Raw genomic sequence first — 18,719 nt, forward strand, 5'->3', positions numbered from 1 at the left:
CAAAGAAAAGCTACTGTATTGAGAGAGCGGATGCTAAATGGGAATGTTGCTGCAAACATTAAGCAGTGTAACACAAGCATCTTTTTGATGCGAACTAAATAAGATGGTCTTTTTGTGCCTAAATGCTGCTGCATTCCGTTGCTATATAATGTACTGTAAACAAACATAATGTGTACCGAGTGGCATGCCAGAAAAGGCATACATACAGCAACCAATTGTGGAATAAACTAGGAAACAAGTTATTGTAAATTTTACTGGAGTTGGTCTGTGCTGATATTTTTATAGTGGTACTTATGTTTGCATCTTGTCAGGTCGTTGGTGGAGCTTCATCTAGCTTTGGCTTATTGCTATAGTACCTAGAGAAGCCAAAGTCGGTCAAGCAAAAAATAGTGGTTTCACTAGCTTGTTGAGAAGGAGATTGAAAAAACAAGCTCCATGAATAGTGACATGAACTGTGTATTAATAGGTGAAGCCGAAGCCTTGAGAAGCTTGACCAAAGAGCCAGATGGGGAATAATATAACTCTAATAAACAATCAACGATAAACATCATACATTTGTGCGGAAACCATTCAGATCGTGTCTGTTATTTTGTACATGTCATGTTTCTTCACATATTAAAAGTATGTCAGTATGTCATCAAATATTCACCTGTTTGTTGGCATATTTTTTGACAGTAAAAATCTACACGAGCCAGAGAAAATGTGTGGTTCCTTCCGTCGCCCTACTTCCCATGGGGCTCTGGGGAGGCAGTACAATTAGGCGTGGCCACGACTGACTATACGCCATCAACCAGACGGACGACGCCTTAGCATGTCTTGATAGATTGATAGACAGATAGATAAATAGACAGATAGAAAGACCTACAGATAGATAGATAGATAGATAGATAGATAGATAGATAGATAGATAGATAGATAGATAGATAGATAGATAGATAGATTGATTGATTGATTGATAGGTAGGTAGGTAGGTTGGTAGGTAGGTAGGTAGGTGAAAAGATTAGCAGACAAACACAATGATAGTAGATAGATAGATAGAAAGATAGATAGATAGACAGATTGATTGATTGATAGGTAGGTAGGTAGGTAGGTAGGTAGAAAGATTAGCAGACAAACACAATGATAGTAGATAGATAGATAGATAGATAGATAGATAGATAGATAGATAGATAGATAGATAGATAGATAGATAGATAGATAGATAGATAGATGGATAGAAGCATTAATGTAGAAATAGATAAATTTTCATAATGACTCCTACTTAAGGTTTTTTTGTTTTCTATATAAACACTTGCACAGCGATACAGAAAAACAAATATAGATGCAAACTACACGCCTTAGCATGTCTTGATAGATTTATAGATAGATAGATAAATAGACAGACAGAAAGACCTACAGATAGATAGATAGATAGATAGATAGATAGATAGATAGATAGATAGATAGATAGATAGATAGATAGATAGATAGATAGATAGATAGATAGATACGTTGGTAGGTAGGTAGGTAGGTAGGTAGGTAGAAAGATTAGCAGACAGACACAACGATAGTAGATAGATAGATAGATAGATAGATAGATTGATAGATAGATAGATAGATAGATGGATGGATGGATGGATAGATAGATTGATAGAAGCATTAATGTAGAAATAGATAAATTTTCATAATGACTCCTACTTAAGGTTTTTTTGTTTTCTATATAAACACTTGCACAGCGATACAGAAAAACAAATATAGATGCAAACTACACGCCTTAGCATGTCTTGATAGATTTATAGATAGATAGATAAATAGACAGACAGAAAGACCTACAGATAGATAGATAGATAGATAGATAGATAGATAGATAGATAGATAGATAGATAGATAGATAGAAAGATTAGCAGACAGACACAATGATAGTAGATAGATAGATAGATAGATAGATAGATAGATTGATAAAAGCATTAATGTAGAAATAGTGTCACACCCAATTTTAAGGATAAAATTGAATGCACAAAACTCGTGTGTGCCTAGGGATCAATCACACACACAAGCTGACAAATTACATAAAGTATCATCACGGTGTCTCTTACATCAGATCCATAATATAACTTAGTCTTACATCACATAGCGGAATATAAAAAAAATAACTCTCTCGTGGGGCTTCATCACAGGGAAGGTCAACTGGTTGACCACAAGCCTAAAAATCCTCAAAGAATTCATCATACCCGTTGTCATCTGTTACCCATCCAGGATTTTTATCCAAATAAAGAGAATAAACAAGCGTAAGTACATCCCGTACTTAACAAGTTAACATGGGGTTATGAAGCTCAAAAGGTGGACACTGGTTTACTGCAGTTAGCATTTTTAGTAAGTCAAGCTTTTATTCTCAGGTATTATCAAATTATGCTTAAGCTCCCATTTAATCCCATATGAACAGATATCAGGGTCAAATGTATCATATATCATCATAGAACAACTTAAATGATCATCAACAAGTAACCAGTTATTCTGTGAGTTTTCCGGGCCGCTCGTGACCGTGAGCACGGCTATTATAACAGTTTGTTACCCTCTGCAGAGGTGGTGCACATTCACCGCGAGTCGTGATCCCCATATGCCCGGGTTAATTACTCCCATATCACTGCCAAGGTGAGCGGACAGGGAACACATCTTGGCCAAAGAGGTGGCCGGAGGGTGCGGCCGTGGCGGCGGCCACCTTGGACGGCGGCCGGAGATCCTCGGTGCAAGCGGTTAAAGCTCTAGGGGCCGTGAAACAAAGAATTGAATGCATGGGGAGGTAGAGGGGAGCATGGCGAGGCTCACAGCGGGGAACTCGGGGTCGGAGACGGCTCGGGGAAGGCGGGTCACGGCGGACGGCAGTCTTCGGTGCTTCGCCGTGCGTCGGTTGCGGCCTCTGAGGCGTGAGCGAGGGCGAAAACGGAGCGGGGAGAGGCAGCAGGGGGGCGGCTTAGGCGTGGCTCCGTTTTAAAGAGGCCAGGCGCGGGGAGGGGTGCTCCCACGACGCGAGAAGATCGGGCGCGGGCGGCGGTTGCTCCAGGCGCACGCGCGGGCGGTTGCGAGACGCACGGAGGGAGGTGGGGGGAGGAGCTGACAAGCGGGCCCGGTCGGTCAGCTGCCGGGGAGAGGGAGGCACGGCAGTTTCCAGCGGCGCGCGCGACTTGGGCCGGCGTGGAGCTGGGTTGGCGCGGCTGCTGGGCCGGAGCGGGGCTTGGCCGGCACGGGATGCCAGGGGGGAGGCTGATCCGGTCTGGCGCGGCTGCTCGGGCTGGGCCGAAAATCAAGGAAGAGAGGGGGAAGGAGAAAAGAAAGAATTTTTCCTTTTTCTTTTTCCAAACAAATTTTCCAAAAGCATTTTAATTTCAAATTTCAATTCTCTTTGAAATTTTTGATCAATACCAAACATTCACAAATTAATATGCAGCAGCATGTATGCATCACTTGTAGCTAATCTTATATTTGATTTTAGTATTACAAAAATTATTTCTTTCCTATGTTTGAATGCTCACATAAATTGCTTAAATAAATCAATTTGACTATTTTTTTTAGAAAATGCAAAATTAGGGTGTTACAAATAGATAAACTTTCATAATGACTCCTACTTAATGTTTTTTTTTTGTTTACTATATAAGCACTTGCACAGTGATACAGAAAAACAAATACAGATGCAAACTGCACCTCACCTCGTCACTCAAGAAAGTGAAAAAAGAAAAACAAAGAGAGAGAAAGGAGACAGTAATATTGTCCACTCATCTCATGGCAGTCACCAAATGCAAGAGGACGAGGAATGTACAGCTGACATGTACTTTCCTACTGATACTTGTGGTCATTTGTTCAACCTCTTCATCATGCCAAGGTATATATGTATATGTATATGGAGATCATTACTTCTACTGTGCATTGTTACATATTACTCCCTCGGTTGACAATAATAGTTTACTTTGGCTTTGTGCTAAGTCAAACAATTAACTTTGACCAAGTTTATGGAAAACATATTAACACGCACAAGTTCAAATAACTATACCATCGAAAAATATGTTGATTTGATATTTTAGATGTCGGTACATTTTTTTGTAAACTTGGTAAAATTAGAGAAATTTGAGGAAGTCATAATTAATTGAAACAGAGGGAATATAAGTCAACATATTTTGACTATTTTGTATTGGTTGTTTGCATGTGTAGCCCAAGACCAGGCCCAGGCACGCTGCCCTCGTCTCCACAGGCCTAGACAACCACCGCGGCCATGTACAACACCACCACACAATTTGTTAGAGATGTCGCACCATCATCATCACAGGTCGCCTCCGCCTCCGCCAGTGCCGTCATCCCCACCACGCAGTTTGTCTGAGGTGTCACACAATCAACACTACAAGTCACCACCACCGCCAGCAGTGTCGTTGTCACCACCACTCAATTTGTCTAAGGTGGCGCACCACCATCACCACAGTTCGCCACCACCGCCGCCAGTGCCTTCATCACCACCACGCAGCTTGTTCGAAACATCACACCATCATCACCACAGGTCACTGCCTCCCCCACCAGTGCCGTCGTCGTGACCACGACGCCGTTTGTCCGAGATGTCGCACCATCATCACCATTGGTCACCTCTGCCACCGCCATCAGTGCTGTCATCGCAACCACATAGTTTGTCCGAGACATTGTCGTCTCCAATGGCAAAGTCAAAGCCCGATACGTGCTATCCCTACAATAACAGATTCTGTCTGACTCATGACTGCGAGAACATGTGCAAGGAAAACGGCTTTGTATCCAAGAAAAGCTACAGTATTGAGAGAGCGGATGCTAAATGGGAATGTTGCTGCAAACATTAAGCAGTGTAACACAAGCATCTTTTTTAATGCGAACTGAATAAGATGGTCTTTTTGTTGCCTAAATGCTGCTGCATTCCGTTGCTATGTACTGTGCTGTAAACAAACATAACGTGTACCGAGTGTCAGCCAGAAAAGGAATACATACAGTAACCAGTTGTGGAATAAACTAGGAAACAAGTTATTGTAAATTTTACTGGAGTTGGTCTGTGCTGATATTTTTATAGTGGTACTTATGTTTGCATCTTGTCAGGTCATTGGTGGAGCTTCATCTAGCTTTGGCTTATTGCTATAGTACCTAGAGAAGCCAAAGTCGGTCAATCTAAATATAGTGGTTTCACTGGCTTGTTGAGAAGGAGATTGAAAAAACAAGCTCCATGAATAGTGACATGAACTGTGTATTAACAGGTGAAGCCGAAGCCTTGAGAAGCTTGACCAAAGAGCCTGATCGGAAATAATATAACTCTAATAAATAATCAATGATGAACATCATACATTTGTGCTGAAACCATTCCGATGGTGTCTGTTATTTTGTACAAGTCATGTTTCTTCACATATTAAAAGTATGTCATCAAATATTCACCTGTTTGTTGGCATATTTTTTTGACAGTAAAAATTTACACGAGCCAGAGAAAATGTGTGGTTCCTTCCGTCGCCCTACTTCCCATGGGGCTCTGAGGAGGCAATACAATTAGGCGTGGCCACGACTGACTATACGCCATCAACAAGACGGACGACGCCTTAGCATGTCTTGATAGATTGATAGACAGATAGAAAATAGACAGATAGAAAGACCTACAGATAGATAGATAGATAGATAGATAGATAGATAGACAGATAGATAGATAGATAGATAGATAGATAGATAGAAAGATAGAAGCATTAATGTAGAAATAGATAAATTTTCATAATGACTCCTACTTAAGGTTTTTTTGTTTTGTATATAAACACTTGCACAGTGATACAGAAAAACAAGCACAGATGCAAACTGCACCTCACCTCGTCACTCAAGAAAGTAAAACAAGAAAATCAAATAGAGAGAAAGGAGACAGTAATATTGTCCACTCATCTCATGGCAGTCACCAAATGCAAGAGGACGAGGAATGTACAGCTGACATGTACTTTCCTGCTGATACTTGTGGTCATTTGTTCAACCTCTTCATCATGGCAAGGTATATATGTATATGTATATGGAGATCTGTGCATTGTTACATATTACTCCCTCGGTTTACAATAATAGTTTACTTTGGCTTTGTGCTAAGTCAAACTATTAACTTTGACCAAGTTTATGGAAAACATATTAACACACATAAGTTCAAATAACTATACCATCGAAAAATATGTTGATTTGATATTTTAGATGTCGGTACATTTTTTGTAAACTTGGTAAAATTAGAGAAATTTGAGGAAGCCATAATTAATTGAAACAGAGGGAATATAAATCAACATATTTTGACTATTTTGTATTGGTTGTTTGCATGTGTAGCCCGAGACCAGGCCCAGGCACGCTGCCCTCGTCCCCACAGGCCTAGACAACCACCGCAGCCATGTACAACACCACCACACAGTTTGTTTGAGATGTCGCACCATCGTCATCACAGGTCACCTCCGCCTCCGTGATCCCCACCACGCAGTTTGTCTGAGGTGTCACACAATCATCACCACAAGTCACCACCACCGCCGGCAGTGTCGTTGTCACCACCACTCAATTTGTCTAAGGTGGTGCACAACCGTCACCACAGTTCGCCACCACTGCCGCCAGTGCCTTCATCACCACCACGCAGCTTGTTCAAAACATCACACCATCATCACCACAGGTCACCGCCTCCCCCACCCGTGCCATCGTCGTCACCACGACGCCGTTTGTCCGAGATGTCACACCATCATCACCATTGGTCACCTCCGCCACCGCCATCAGTGTTGTCATCGCAACCACGTAGTTTGTCTGAGACGTTGTCGTCTCCAATGGCAAAGTCAAAGGCCGATACGTGCTATCCCTACAATAACAGATTCTGTCTGACTCATGACTGCAAGAACATGTGCAAGGAAAATGGCTTTGTTTCCAAGAAAGCTACAGTATTGAGAGAGCGGATGCTAAATGGGAATGTTGCTGCAAACATTAAGCAGTGTAACACAAGCATCTTTTTTAATGCGAACTGAATAAGATGGTCTTTTTGTTGCCTAAATGCTGCTGCATTCCGTTGCTATGTACTGTGCTGTAAACAAACATAACGTGTACCGAGTGTCAGCCAGAAAAGGAATACATACAGTAACCAGTTGTGGAATAAACTAGGAAACAAGTTATTGTAAATTTTACTGGAGTTGGTCTGTGCTGATATTTTTATAGTGGTACTTATGTTTGCATCTTGTCAGGTCATTGGTGGAGCTTCATCTAGCTTTGGCTTATTGCTATAGTACCTAGAGAAGCCAAAGTCGGTCAATCTAAATATAGTGGTTTCACTGGCTTGTTGAGAAGGAGATTGAAAAAACAAGCTCCATGAATAGTGACATGAACTGTGTATTAACAGGTGAAGCCGAAGCCTTGAGAAGCTTGACCAAAGAGCCTGATCGGAAATAATATAACTCTAATAAATAATCAATGATGAACATCATACATTTGTGCTGAAACCATTCCGATGGTGTCTGTTATTTTGTACAAGTCATGTTTCTTCACATATTAAAAGTATGTCATCAAATATTCACCTGTTTGTTGGCATATTTTTTTGACAGTAAAAATTTACACGAGCCAGAGAAAATGTGTGGTTCCTTCCGTCGCCCTACTTCCCATGGGGCTCTGAGGAGGCAATACAATTAGGCGTGGCCACGACTGACTATACGCCATCAACAAGACGGACGACGCCTTAGCATGTCTTGATAGATTGATAGACAGATAGAAAATAGACAGATAGAAAGACCTACAGATAGATAGATAGATAGATAGATAGATAGATAGATAGATAGATAGATAGATAGATAGATAGATAGATAGATAGATAGATAGATAGAAAGATAGAAGCATTAATGTAGAAATAGATAAATTTTCATAATGACTCCTACTTAAGGTTTTTTTGTTTTGTATATAAACACTTGCACAGTGATACAGAAAAACAAGCACAGATGCAAACTGCACCTCACCTCGTCACTCAAGAAAGTAATACAAGAAAATCAAATAGAGAGAAAGGAGACAGTAATATTGTCCACTCATCTCATGGCAGTCACCAAATGCAAGAGGACGAGGAATGTACAGCTGACATGTACTTTCCTGCTGATACTTGTGGTCATTTGTTCAACCTCTTCATCATGGCAAGGTATATATGTATATGTATATGGAGATCTGTGCATTGTTACATATTACTCCCTCGGTTTACAATAATAGTTTACTTTGGCTTTGTGCTAAGTCAAACTATTAACTTTGACCAAGTTTATGGAAAACATATTAACACACATAAGTTCAAATAACTATACCATCGAAAAATATGTTGATTTGATATTTTAGATGTCGGTACATTTTTTGTAAACTTGGTAAAATTAGAGAAATTTGAGGAAGCCATAATTAATTGAAACAGAGGGAATATAAATCAACATATTTTGACTATTTTGTATTGGTTGTTTGCATGTGTAGCCCGAGACCAGGCCCAGGCACGCTGCCCTCGTCCCCCACAGGCCTAGACAACCACCGCAGCCATGTACAACACCACCACACAGTTTGTTTGAGATGTCACACCATCGTCATCACAGGTCACCTCCGCCTCCGTGATCCCCACCACGCAGTTTGTCTGAGGTGTCACACAATCATCACCACAAGTCACCACCACCGCCGGCAGTGTCGTTGTCACCACCACTCAATTTGTCTAAGGTGGTGCACAACCGTCACCACAGTTCGCCACCACTGCCGCCAGTGCCTTCATCACCACCACGCAGCTTGTTCAAAACATCACACCATCATCACCACAGGTCACCGCCTCCCCCACCCGTGCCGTCGTCGTCACCACGACGCCGTTTGTCCGAGATGTCACACCAATCATCACCATTGGTCACCTCCGCCACCGCCATCAGTGTTGTCATCGCAACCACGTAGTTTGTCTGAGACGTTGTCGTCTCCAATGGCAAAGTCAAAGGCCGATACGTGCTATCCCTACAATAACAAATTCTGTCTGACTCATGACTGCAAGAACATGTGCAAGGAAAATGGCTTTGTATCCAAGAAAGCTACAGTATTGAGAGAGCGGATGCTAAATGGGAATGTTACTGCAAACATTAAGTAGTCTAACACAAGCATCTTTTTGATGCGAACTAAATAAGATGGTCTTTTTGTTGCCTAAATGTTGCTGCATTCCGTTGCTATGAACTGTGCTGTAAACAAACATAACGTGTACCGAGTGTCAGCCAGAAAAGGAATACATACGGTAACTGTGTGCGTTATTCAAGAGGACAGGGACGAGAAGTCCTATCATAACTAAGCCGCCGCCAGCAGCGTATACGACGCCATCGTGACCTTCGTTCGCAGGCGTCGTGCGAGCAGGCAAACACATGGCGGCATAGGGTTCAGGTCATGGCGGTGATCATGGCGCTCGTGGAGGAGGAAGGGGGGTGGGGTACAACCCCGGGTTTTGACCCAGGACACGGGTGGCGCCGTGGCCGCGACTAGTTTCCCCCGCGTGGTTGAGGCCGGGGTCAGGGGTACGGTGGCTTCGGCTACTTCAACCAGGGCTTTGGCAGGGGCCGGGGCTGGAGTCCATAGGGTGGCAATGAGGAGGGTTCCGCGGAGGCAGAGGTTGTGGGGGCTGGCCAAACCCTAGCTGCCCCCGCTACCAACCATATTCGTCACAGGAGCTGGGAGGCAGCCACATGCCGCAGCAACCAGCAGGGCCACCCCCTCTCCCAAACTCGATCCAGGGGGAGGCGCTGGTAGGTGCGTAGGGGGTTGCTCCCCAACCAACACCAGCAATGGGGTCATCGCAGCAGGTGACCTCGACTACTTCGAACAAGTCAGCATCGGCATCAGTTGAAACCCTTGCGACAGACACTACCCCACCAGGATCCAATTCTGTAGTTATTATGAGTGATGTGCCAGAGTTATCCTAGAAAGGAGGAACTCAAAAAGAAAGGGTAAACCTTACTGCTATCGATGCCACACTAAAGGGCATACGATTTCAGTTTGTACGACTGTTCTTAGTTGTGAATTATGCTTTGGTGATCATGTTAAAAAAATATGTCCAAATCTGAAGAATTTGAACTCTACTGCTATACCTTGTGGATATGCTGTAGAAGGCCTGGGCTTTTATTTCATACCTGTTGTTGAGAATCCGAAAATTGCTTCTGATGACAAATCCGCTGTGGTACGTGTTTTGGAGGGTTCTTTTACTGCTGACCAGTTAGTAGTGGAACTTGACAAACTACTGCCTGGGAATAGTTGGGTGATTGAAGACAAAGGCAACGATGCCTTTTTCACTAATTTCTCGTCTTCTGAAGTGCTCAACCACATGGTGAATTGGGGCCCAATGGACATAAAGACAGTGCAAGGAAAGATTCGGTTCGAGAAAGGAGCCGAAAATGATGTTTTTAAATATGAGATTGACAAGGTTTGGGTGCAGTTCAGAGGGCTCCCAAAGGAGTTACGGGAATTTCCTATATCTGGGTAATTGGCTCAATTTTAGGGGCCTCTCGGGCTGTTGTTGATATGAAATTCACAACGAAATATGGCAGAGCAAGAATGAAAGTAGCAGTGCTAAATCCTGACCTCATCCCAAACCTTGTGATGTAGTCATTGAGGATTTTGTATATGAGCTACATTCAGAGTTGAGAAGGCTATGTCTTGATGGTGAGCCCCAAGTCATTGACATGGACTCTACCATGGACGAGGACAAAGCCCCAGAGGAGAAGGAACCAGAAAACATGGGTCATGATGCTAACAAAACAGGAGATCCACCAGCTGGTCAAATGTCTGATAGGCTACCCAATGCCTCAGTTGTGCCAAGGTGGACAGCACAAGAACAAGGTGGCCACTAGTATCACTCCTAGAAGCCTGTCCCTGAAGCCTCCTCTTTTTGGCCTCCATCTCCTTACGCTTATTGTCAATAAACAATAGCACGATTCACCAGCATCTAAAAATTAGGGTATGTGTTGGACATAAGCTAGAGTTGCAGAACATCATACAAACACTTGAGAAAGTGGCGTTGCTTATTGGCATCATCAGCCACTTTATTAGTAGCATAACGTGACAACTGAGCAAACTTGTCACGATACTCAGCAACGGACATGGATCCTTGCTTCAGAGCTCTAAATTCCTCCTGTTTAAGCTCTATCAATCCCTCTGGTATGTGGTAGGATCTGAAATTCTTTCTAAACTCCTGCAATGTGATAGGAGGAGGAATGGCGGGACATCCATACTCGAATGACTCCCACCAGTCTTGAGCTTCTCCCTGGAGCTGTCCTGAAGTGTACAACACCTTCTGTTGATCATCACATTGTGCTATGTTGAGCTGCTTCTCCACTACATGATGCCAATCACTTGCTTCCAGTGGATCAGTGGCATGAGAGAACACCGGCCCTTCAAAAATTACCGCACTTATCACCAACGCTTTGCATGAGCTGTGTCTGTACTGCCAAGAGTTGCTCAATAGTCAGTAGCGGTGATGGTGGTGGATGTGGGGGAACACCTCCATGACCTCGGCCTCTTCCTCTTCCTGACATCTTCTATCCCAACACAATATTCAAGATTTAGAGATTTCCAAGTTAGAATATATTCTAAAAATTTTCCTAAACGAGTCTCAACATCAGCAGGCTCTGTAAAACAATCATATCTCGAGTTCCAGAAACCCCAAATGGGGTATACTTTATACGGTTTGAAAGATTAAGAAATTATCTACAACTTTTATTCAGACCACATTCCTAGATTCTGTCGTTAGGTTACTCAAAATCAGGATACAACCAAAACTGTTTCTAGATTCCAGACTGCGCAGAAGAAACCTCATCTTGAAACAGCTATATCTCACAAACCCGATCAGATATGAGGGTGATTCCAGAGGCATTGGAAATATACTTAAGTCTAGTTATTCCATAAAAATTTCATAATTTTTGGTTAAGTAGATTTTAATTGGCATTAAGAATAAAGGCAGACTGCTCTGAAAAACAGATTCCGAGGAGAAAAAGATATACCAACCCAACTATTATTATTGACCCAATCTTTAATATTCTTAACTATGAAACTTGCAGACATGCCCACAAAGTTCCAGCACTCATTACAAAGGTTCAACTCAGACATAAACCACAATAACATATCAACTAGGCACACCAATATTCACACCACAAGTCAATAAAATCTAATTTACTACATGTGGGATTTCCCCAAACTAGGGGCTCCGCTTATGGTAGTTTTGGTGTGCTTTGCTCAAGGGGTTGGTACAAATATATAGGGAGAAAAACTCCCCACCTACACATCAAACTAGTAATATGGTACGAACTGATGTTGCACCCCCCACCTTTACTAATGGGCCTAAATAATCATTAAAGCCCATTAGTAAATAAATGCATGTGCCTTAGGATTTATTAGCATTATTGCACATGGGCTTTGATCATTGGAAAAAAATGAGAGATTTATTATTTTTTGAATTAATTAATTTCATGGATAAAATAATTCCAGAAATGTCTAGAATTATTATTTAAGCCGCGAAAATACCCCAAAAGCTCTAAAAATTCGGGGAAAATTTCCAGAGACATTATGGAACATGAGGGACCCAAATAAAGTATATGGAGCCCATGATAAGATAATTTGGAGCATCTAAAAATTAAATTATGCTCACAGACAAGTATGAACAAGTTCTAGAAAAAGCTAGAAAATTTCCTGAGAAGTTTGTAGAGATTGATTGATGGACGAGGAACTAAAAGGAGTGATTTGCGTTGCAAAGAAAAGATTTTAGGAAGCTCCCAACAAAAACTTGAGAGAGAAACAAAGAATTTGATTGTAGAAAAAGATAAAGGCATGTCGGAGAAGAAAAATCGACCAACTAACGCATTTTAAAGACTTTGCTCACTCTTAACACACAAAGAAGCAACAAGCAAACATCATATCATCCAAACGCTTATCAAAATTAGAAACCTTTGAAAATTCACATTTTTCCTATAACTAAATTTGCGCTAGCTCAAACTAAACTTGGTAAATTTTATCCAAATATTAAAATAATTCATTTTATTTAGTGTTTTCTATGCACAACTCAAAATCAGAAATTTTGGGGTGTGAGATAGATAGGTAGGTAGGTAGGTAGGTAGGTAGTGTCACACCCAATTTTAAGGATAAAATGGGGTGCAAAACCTTATGTGCGCCCAGAGATCAGTCACACACATAAGCCGACAAATTATGAATAGTATCATCACCATTGTTTATTACATCATGAATAAGATAGAGTTATTACATAAGTATAGCGTAAGTAATAAAAAGATCTATCGCGGAAGCTCCAATTCACAGGGATGTCGACTGGTTGACCACAAGTCTAGTAGTCCTCAGGGAAATCATCATTCTCAAGGTCATCTGTTACCCATCCGGGATTTTTATCCAAATAATGAAAATAAACAAGCGTAAGTACATGTCGTACTCAACTAGTGTAACATGGGGTTCATGAGGCTCAAAAGACTAGACACAGGTTTAACAGCGTTCAACTTTTAGTTGTCACAATTTTAGCTTATGAGTAGCATCAAGTTGTTTCAATTCCCATTGCCAAACACATGATCAAATGTAAACATGAGTAATGAATAGCATAAACACATAATACTTAGTGATCATCTATTCCATAAGGGTTCCAAGGCCGCTCATGACCATGAGCACGGCTGATATACTAGTTTTACACTCTGCACAGGTTGTACACTTTCACTGTGAGTCATGATTCCCATATGCCCGGGTTTATAACTCCCAAAACACTTCTAAGGTGAGTAGGCAGGGGTCACTATGAAGCCTTTCAAAGGTTCGTCTAACAAGTTAGGGAAGCCAGGTTTCTGTGGCCTACGAATGTAGAGCTCCCCTTCCGACAGGCACAATGACACGCAACCTATACACTGACGGACAGAGGCCGCACTATATCCAACCCGGAAACACACCCCTCTTGCGCCATAAAGGTAACCACTAACAAGCTAGAAAAGGTCCTCATACTGAGCTGAAGCCAGAGCCATGTAGCCCTTCATAGCTGTACTGTAAGTCTCGGATGATCACTTACAGATAAGTCCTTAGGGAGAGGAATTCTGAAGCATTTAGAAAAGTAGCTAAACACTCCAGCCCCCTGTTTCCATGTTGCTAAAAAGTCACGTTTTTAACCATTAGTCAAGTTACAAGATCATGGTTTAATTGAGCACTAGCAAAGCTACCCAAATGCATAACCCATAGGTGACAAGGTAGTAGTTCAATTCTAGGAAGTCCCTATCAAGATGACACATGCAACATGAATTTAATGAATTAAAGTGTATAGGAAACAAGGATGATCCCATGCTATACTTGCCCTGAGCAACGTACTCCTGCTGGTCCTGCTCGTCAAAGTCGTACCCTTGACCTTCCGAGAACTGCTCACCATCTATACTCGATAACCATAGCAACATACAAGCATCCAGGAGCAATCATGCCAAAGCAAACAAGGCTACAGATTAGAACAGTACACCAACAACAAAGAATCAAAATGAAAGTTTGGAAAATGAATCTACATCTCGCTATGAACACACAGACGTGAAGATCACAAAAATCGGATCTAAAACGAAAAAGTTATGATTTATACAAGATTTCCTATAGACAAATAATAGATTAGATCTAAGCTCGAATTATAAAAGTTGGAAAACCTACTTTACAGTAGCATAAACATGTATATTACTTAATTACGAACCTAACGCAACTTGAACGGATCAAATCGGAGTTAAAACGGAGAAATTATGGCTAAAACAAGTTGAATGGCAAAACTGTAAATAATTGAAAACATATTTCAGTTCGACCGAACGAAAATACGCTTTCGAAAGAAAGAAACATAAACTGTGAAACGCGCAAAGGACCGTGGGTTAACACCAAAGTATTTATAAGGGTGTAACTGCAAAATCAGCATCAAAAGGGTATCTTTAGATCCGAGCCGTTGGATTAGAAACCGACGGCTGAAAATCAATCCGGCGGAAATAGAAAGAGAGAGAGGGCATCGGAACAGTGCCGGCGGTCATGCCCCGATGGCGGCGCCATGGCTGGCGTGCTGGAGCTCTCGGTTCTCAACCTCCAGTGCACCATTCGACAAAAGAGAAGTACCGGGAGAGAGAGGAGGGAAAGGGGATCTCACCAGACCCAAAACAGAGGACCGGGAACCAATAACGGCGGCACGGTGCTCGACGAACGACGGCGGTACTCCAAGCTAGCGGCGGCGCTAGGTTAGGCGGCTGCAGCTTGCGGGCGCGTAGAAAAACGAGCGCTAGATGGGATAGAGAGGCGGTGTAGGCCGGAATTTCTTGGGCGTGACGGCATCCTGATGTTCGTGATCGAGGCGGACTCATGCGACTGCATGGGATAGAGTCCGGGCCGGTCACGATGGAAGGAAGGAGGCGGGTCTGACTCCTGGGCCCGGATGGTCAGTGGTAGTGGGAGACTTGCGTGGGCCAGCGGGAGCGGCTGAGCCAGCGAAACTGGGCTGCGCGACTGGGTCGGGGAGTCCTGGCTTCGGCCCAAGCGGAGAAGAGCGCGGGCCGGCTCTGGGGAGTGGGCCGAGCGAGAGAGCAGTGACAGTCCAGCGCAGGAAAAGCTTTGGGCGTGGCAGCAGTAGGCCTACGGGCCAGAAAGTGGAAGAAGAAAGATTTTAACCTTTTTCTTTTTCTAATTTCTTTCCAAAGAAATTTTGAAAGCAAGAATTCAAATCGAATTCAAACTTGGAGTCAAATCAAACCATTCCAAAAATTGATATGTAGCAGCATGAATGCACATTCATTGTTGTTAAACCTATATTAAATTTAATTGGTAAACTTATTATTCTTCCTAAATTTAAATGCCCCACCAAAAATGCCTTGGTAAATAAATTTTTCTCTAGTTTCAATTGTTGTAAAATTTAGGGTGTTACAGGTAGGTAGGTAGGTAGAAAGATTAGCAAACAGACACAATACATAGACAGATAGATAGATAGAAGACCGCCAGATAGACAGATAGACAGACAGACAGATAGATAGGATAGATAGATAGATAGGATAGATAGATAGATAGATAGATATATAGATAGCTAGATAGGGAGGTAGGTACGGTACGTAGAAAGATTAGCAGACAGACACAATGCATAGTAGATAGATAGATAGATAGATAGATAGATAGATAGATAGATAGATAGATAGATAGAAAGATAGAAGCCAATAATGTAGAAATAGATAAATTTTCATAATGACTCCTACTTAAGGTTTTTTTTGTTTTGTATATAAACACTTGCACAGTGTATACAGAAAACAAGTACAGATGCAAACAGCACCTCACCTCGTCACTCAAGAAAGTAAAACAAGAAAATCAAATAGAGAGAAAGGAGACAGTAATATTGTCCACTCATCTCATGGCAGTCACCAAAGCAAGAGGACGAGGAATGTACAGCTGACATGTACTTTCCTGCTGATACTTGTGGTCATTTGTTCAACCTCTTCATCATGCCAACGGTCTATATGTATATGTATATGTATATGGAGATCATTACTTCTACTGTGCATTGTTACATATACTCCCTCGGTTGACAATAATAGTTTACTTTGGCTTTGTGCTAAGTCAAACTATTAACTTTGGACCAAGTTTATGGAAAACATATTAACACGCACAAGTTCAAATAAACCTATACCTCGAAAAATATGTTTTGATTTTTTGCAAACTGGTAAATTAGCGCAATTTCGGAAGCCTAATTAATCGAAACAGAGGGAATACTAAATCAACATATTTTGACTATTTTGTATTGTTGTTTTGCATGGTAGGCCAAGACCAGGCCCAGGCATGCCGACCCTCGTCCCAACAGGCTGGGCCACCACCGCGGCCACCAGTGGCGGATGCACGATGCGGGATAAGGGGGGGCTTAAACAATGGAGATGTTGATTTGCCTGACGATTTATCTGGTGAAATCAAGCTTTGCTACAGTGATTAGGCTTGAAATCAAGACATTAGGGGGGGCTGGAGCCCCCCCCAGCCCCCCCTTTGGATCCGCCACTGGCGGCCATCGTACAATAGCACCACGCAGTTTGTTAGAGACGTCGCCACATCATCATCACAGGTCGCCTCCGCCTCCGCCAGTGCCGTCATCTCCACCACGCAGTTGTCTGAGGTGTCACACAAACATCACCCACAAGTCACCACCACCGCCGGTGGTGTCGTTGTCACCACCACTCGATTTGTCTAAGGTGGCACACCACATCACCACAGTTCGCCACCACCGCTGCCAGTGCCTTCATCACCACCACGCAGCTTGTTCGAGACATCACACCATCATCACCACAGGTCACCGCCTCCCCCACCAGTGCCGTCGTCGTCACCACGACGCCGCTTGTCCGAGATGTCGCACCATCATCACCATTGGTCACCTCCACCACCGCCATCAGTGCTGTCATCGCAACCACATAGTTTGTCTGAGACATTGTCTTCTCCAATGGCAAAGTCAAAGCCCGATACGTGCTATCCCTACAATAACAGAAGATTCTGTCTGACTCATGGACTGCGAGAACATGTGCAAGGAAACGGCTTTGTATCCAAGAAAAGCTACAGTATTGAGAGAGCGGATGCTAAATGGGAATGTTGCTGCAAACATTAAGCAGTGTAACACAAGCATCTTTTTTATGCGAACTAAATAAGATGGTCTTTTTGTGCCTAAATGCTGCTGCATTCCGTTGCTATATAATGTACTGTAAACAAACATAATGTGTACCGAGTGACATGCCAGAAAAAGGCATACATACAGCAACCAATTGTGGAATAACTAGGAAACAAGTTATTGTAAATTTTACTGGAGTTGGTCTGTGCTGATATTTTTATAGTGGTACTTATGTTTGCATCTTGTCAGGTCGTTGGTGGAGCTTCATCTAGCTTTGGCTTATTGCCTATAGTACCTAGAGAAGCCAAAGTCGGTCAAGCAAAAAAATAGTGGTTTCACTGGCTTGTTGAGAAGGAGATTGAAAAAACAAGCTCCATGAATAGTGACATGAACTGTGTTATAATAGGTGAAGCCGAAGCCTTGAGAAGCTTGACCAAAGAGCCAGATGGGGAATAATATAACTCTAATAAATAATCAACGATAAACATCATACATTTGTGCGGAAACCATTCAGATCGTATGTCTGTTATTTTGTACATGTCATGTTTCTTCACATATTAAAAGTATGTCATCAAATATTCACATGTTTCGTGGCATATTTTTTTCACAGTAAAAATCTACACGAGATAGAGAAAATGTGTGGTTCCTCGGTCGCCCTACTTCCCATGGGGCTGTGGCAGGCTGTGGGGAGGCAATAAAATTAGGCGTGGCCACGACTGACTATATGCCATCAACCAGACGGTCGATGCCTTAGCATGTCTTGATAGATTGATAGACAAATAGATAAATAGACAGACAGACAGATAGAAAGATAGATAGATAGATAGATAGATAGATAGATAGATAGATAGATAGATAGATAGATAGATAGATAGATAGGTAGGTAGGTAGGTAGGTTGAAAGATAGCTGACAGACAAAATGCTAGTAGATAGATAGATGGATAGATTGATAAATAGACAGACATAGATAGATAGATAGATAGATAGATAGATAGATAGATAGATAGATAGATAGATAGATAGATAGATAGATAGATAGATAGATAGATAGATAGATAGATAGATGGATGGATGGATGGATGGATGGATGGATGGATGGATAGATGGATGGATGGATAGATAG

At 42.2% G+C, this 18,719-nt stretch overlaps 1 protein-coding gene and 4 pseudogenes across 1 annotated transcript in view; all 5 read left to right on the forward strand.

Annotated features, from left to right (window-relative positions):
* Window positions 1–62, forward strand: part of LOC136535419 (extensin-2-like) — a 1,073-nt gene extending 1,011 nt beyond the window's left edge. The window contains exon 2 of the mRNA XM_066527685.1: window positions 1–62. This exon is cut by the window's left edge and continues 585 nt beyond it. Coding sequence (XP_066383782.1) covers window positions 1–62 — 62 coding nt within the window.
* Window positions 63–3,756: 3,694 nt separating this feature from the next.
* On the forward strand, window positions 3,757–4,829 carry LOC136535418 (extensin-2-like; annotated as a pseudogene).
* A 978-nt stretch (window positions 4,830–5,807) lies between these two features.
* Window positions 5,808–6,949, forward strand: LOC136535414 (extensin-2-like; annotated as a pseudogene).
* Window positions 6,950–7,943: 994 nt separating this feature from the next.
* Window positions 7,944–9,087, forward strand: LOC136535415 (extensin-2-like; annotated as a pseudogene).
* A 7,787-nt stretch (window positions 9,088–16,874) lies between these two features.
* LOC136535416 (extensin-2-like) lies at window positions 16,875–17,596 on the forward strand (annotated as a pseudogene).
* The last annotated feature ends 1,123 nt before the right edge of the window (window positions 17,597–18,719 follow it).

This window comes from Miscanthus floridulus, unplaced genomic scaffold, assembly GCF_019320115.1.
Source record: "Miscanthus floridulus cultivar M001 unplaced genomic scaffold, ASM1932011v1 os_2776, whole genome shotgun sequence".
In the NCBI taxonomy this organism is placed as follows: domain Eukaryota; kingdom Viridiplantae; phylum Streptophyta; class Magnoliopsida; order Poales; family Poaceae; genus Miscanthus; species Miscanthus floridulus.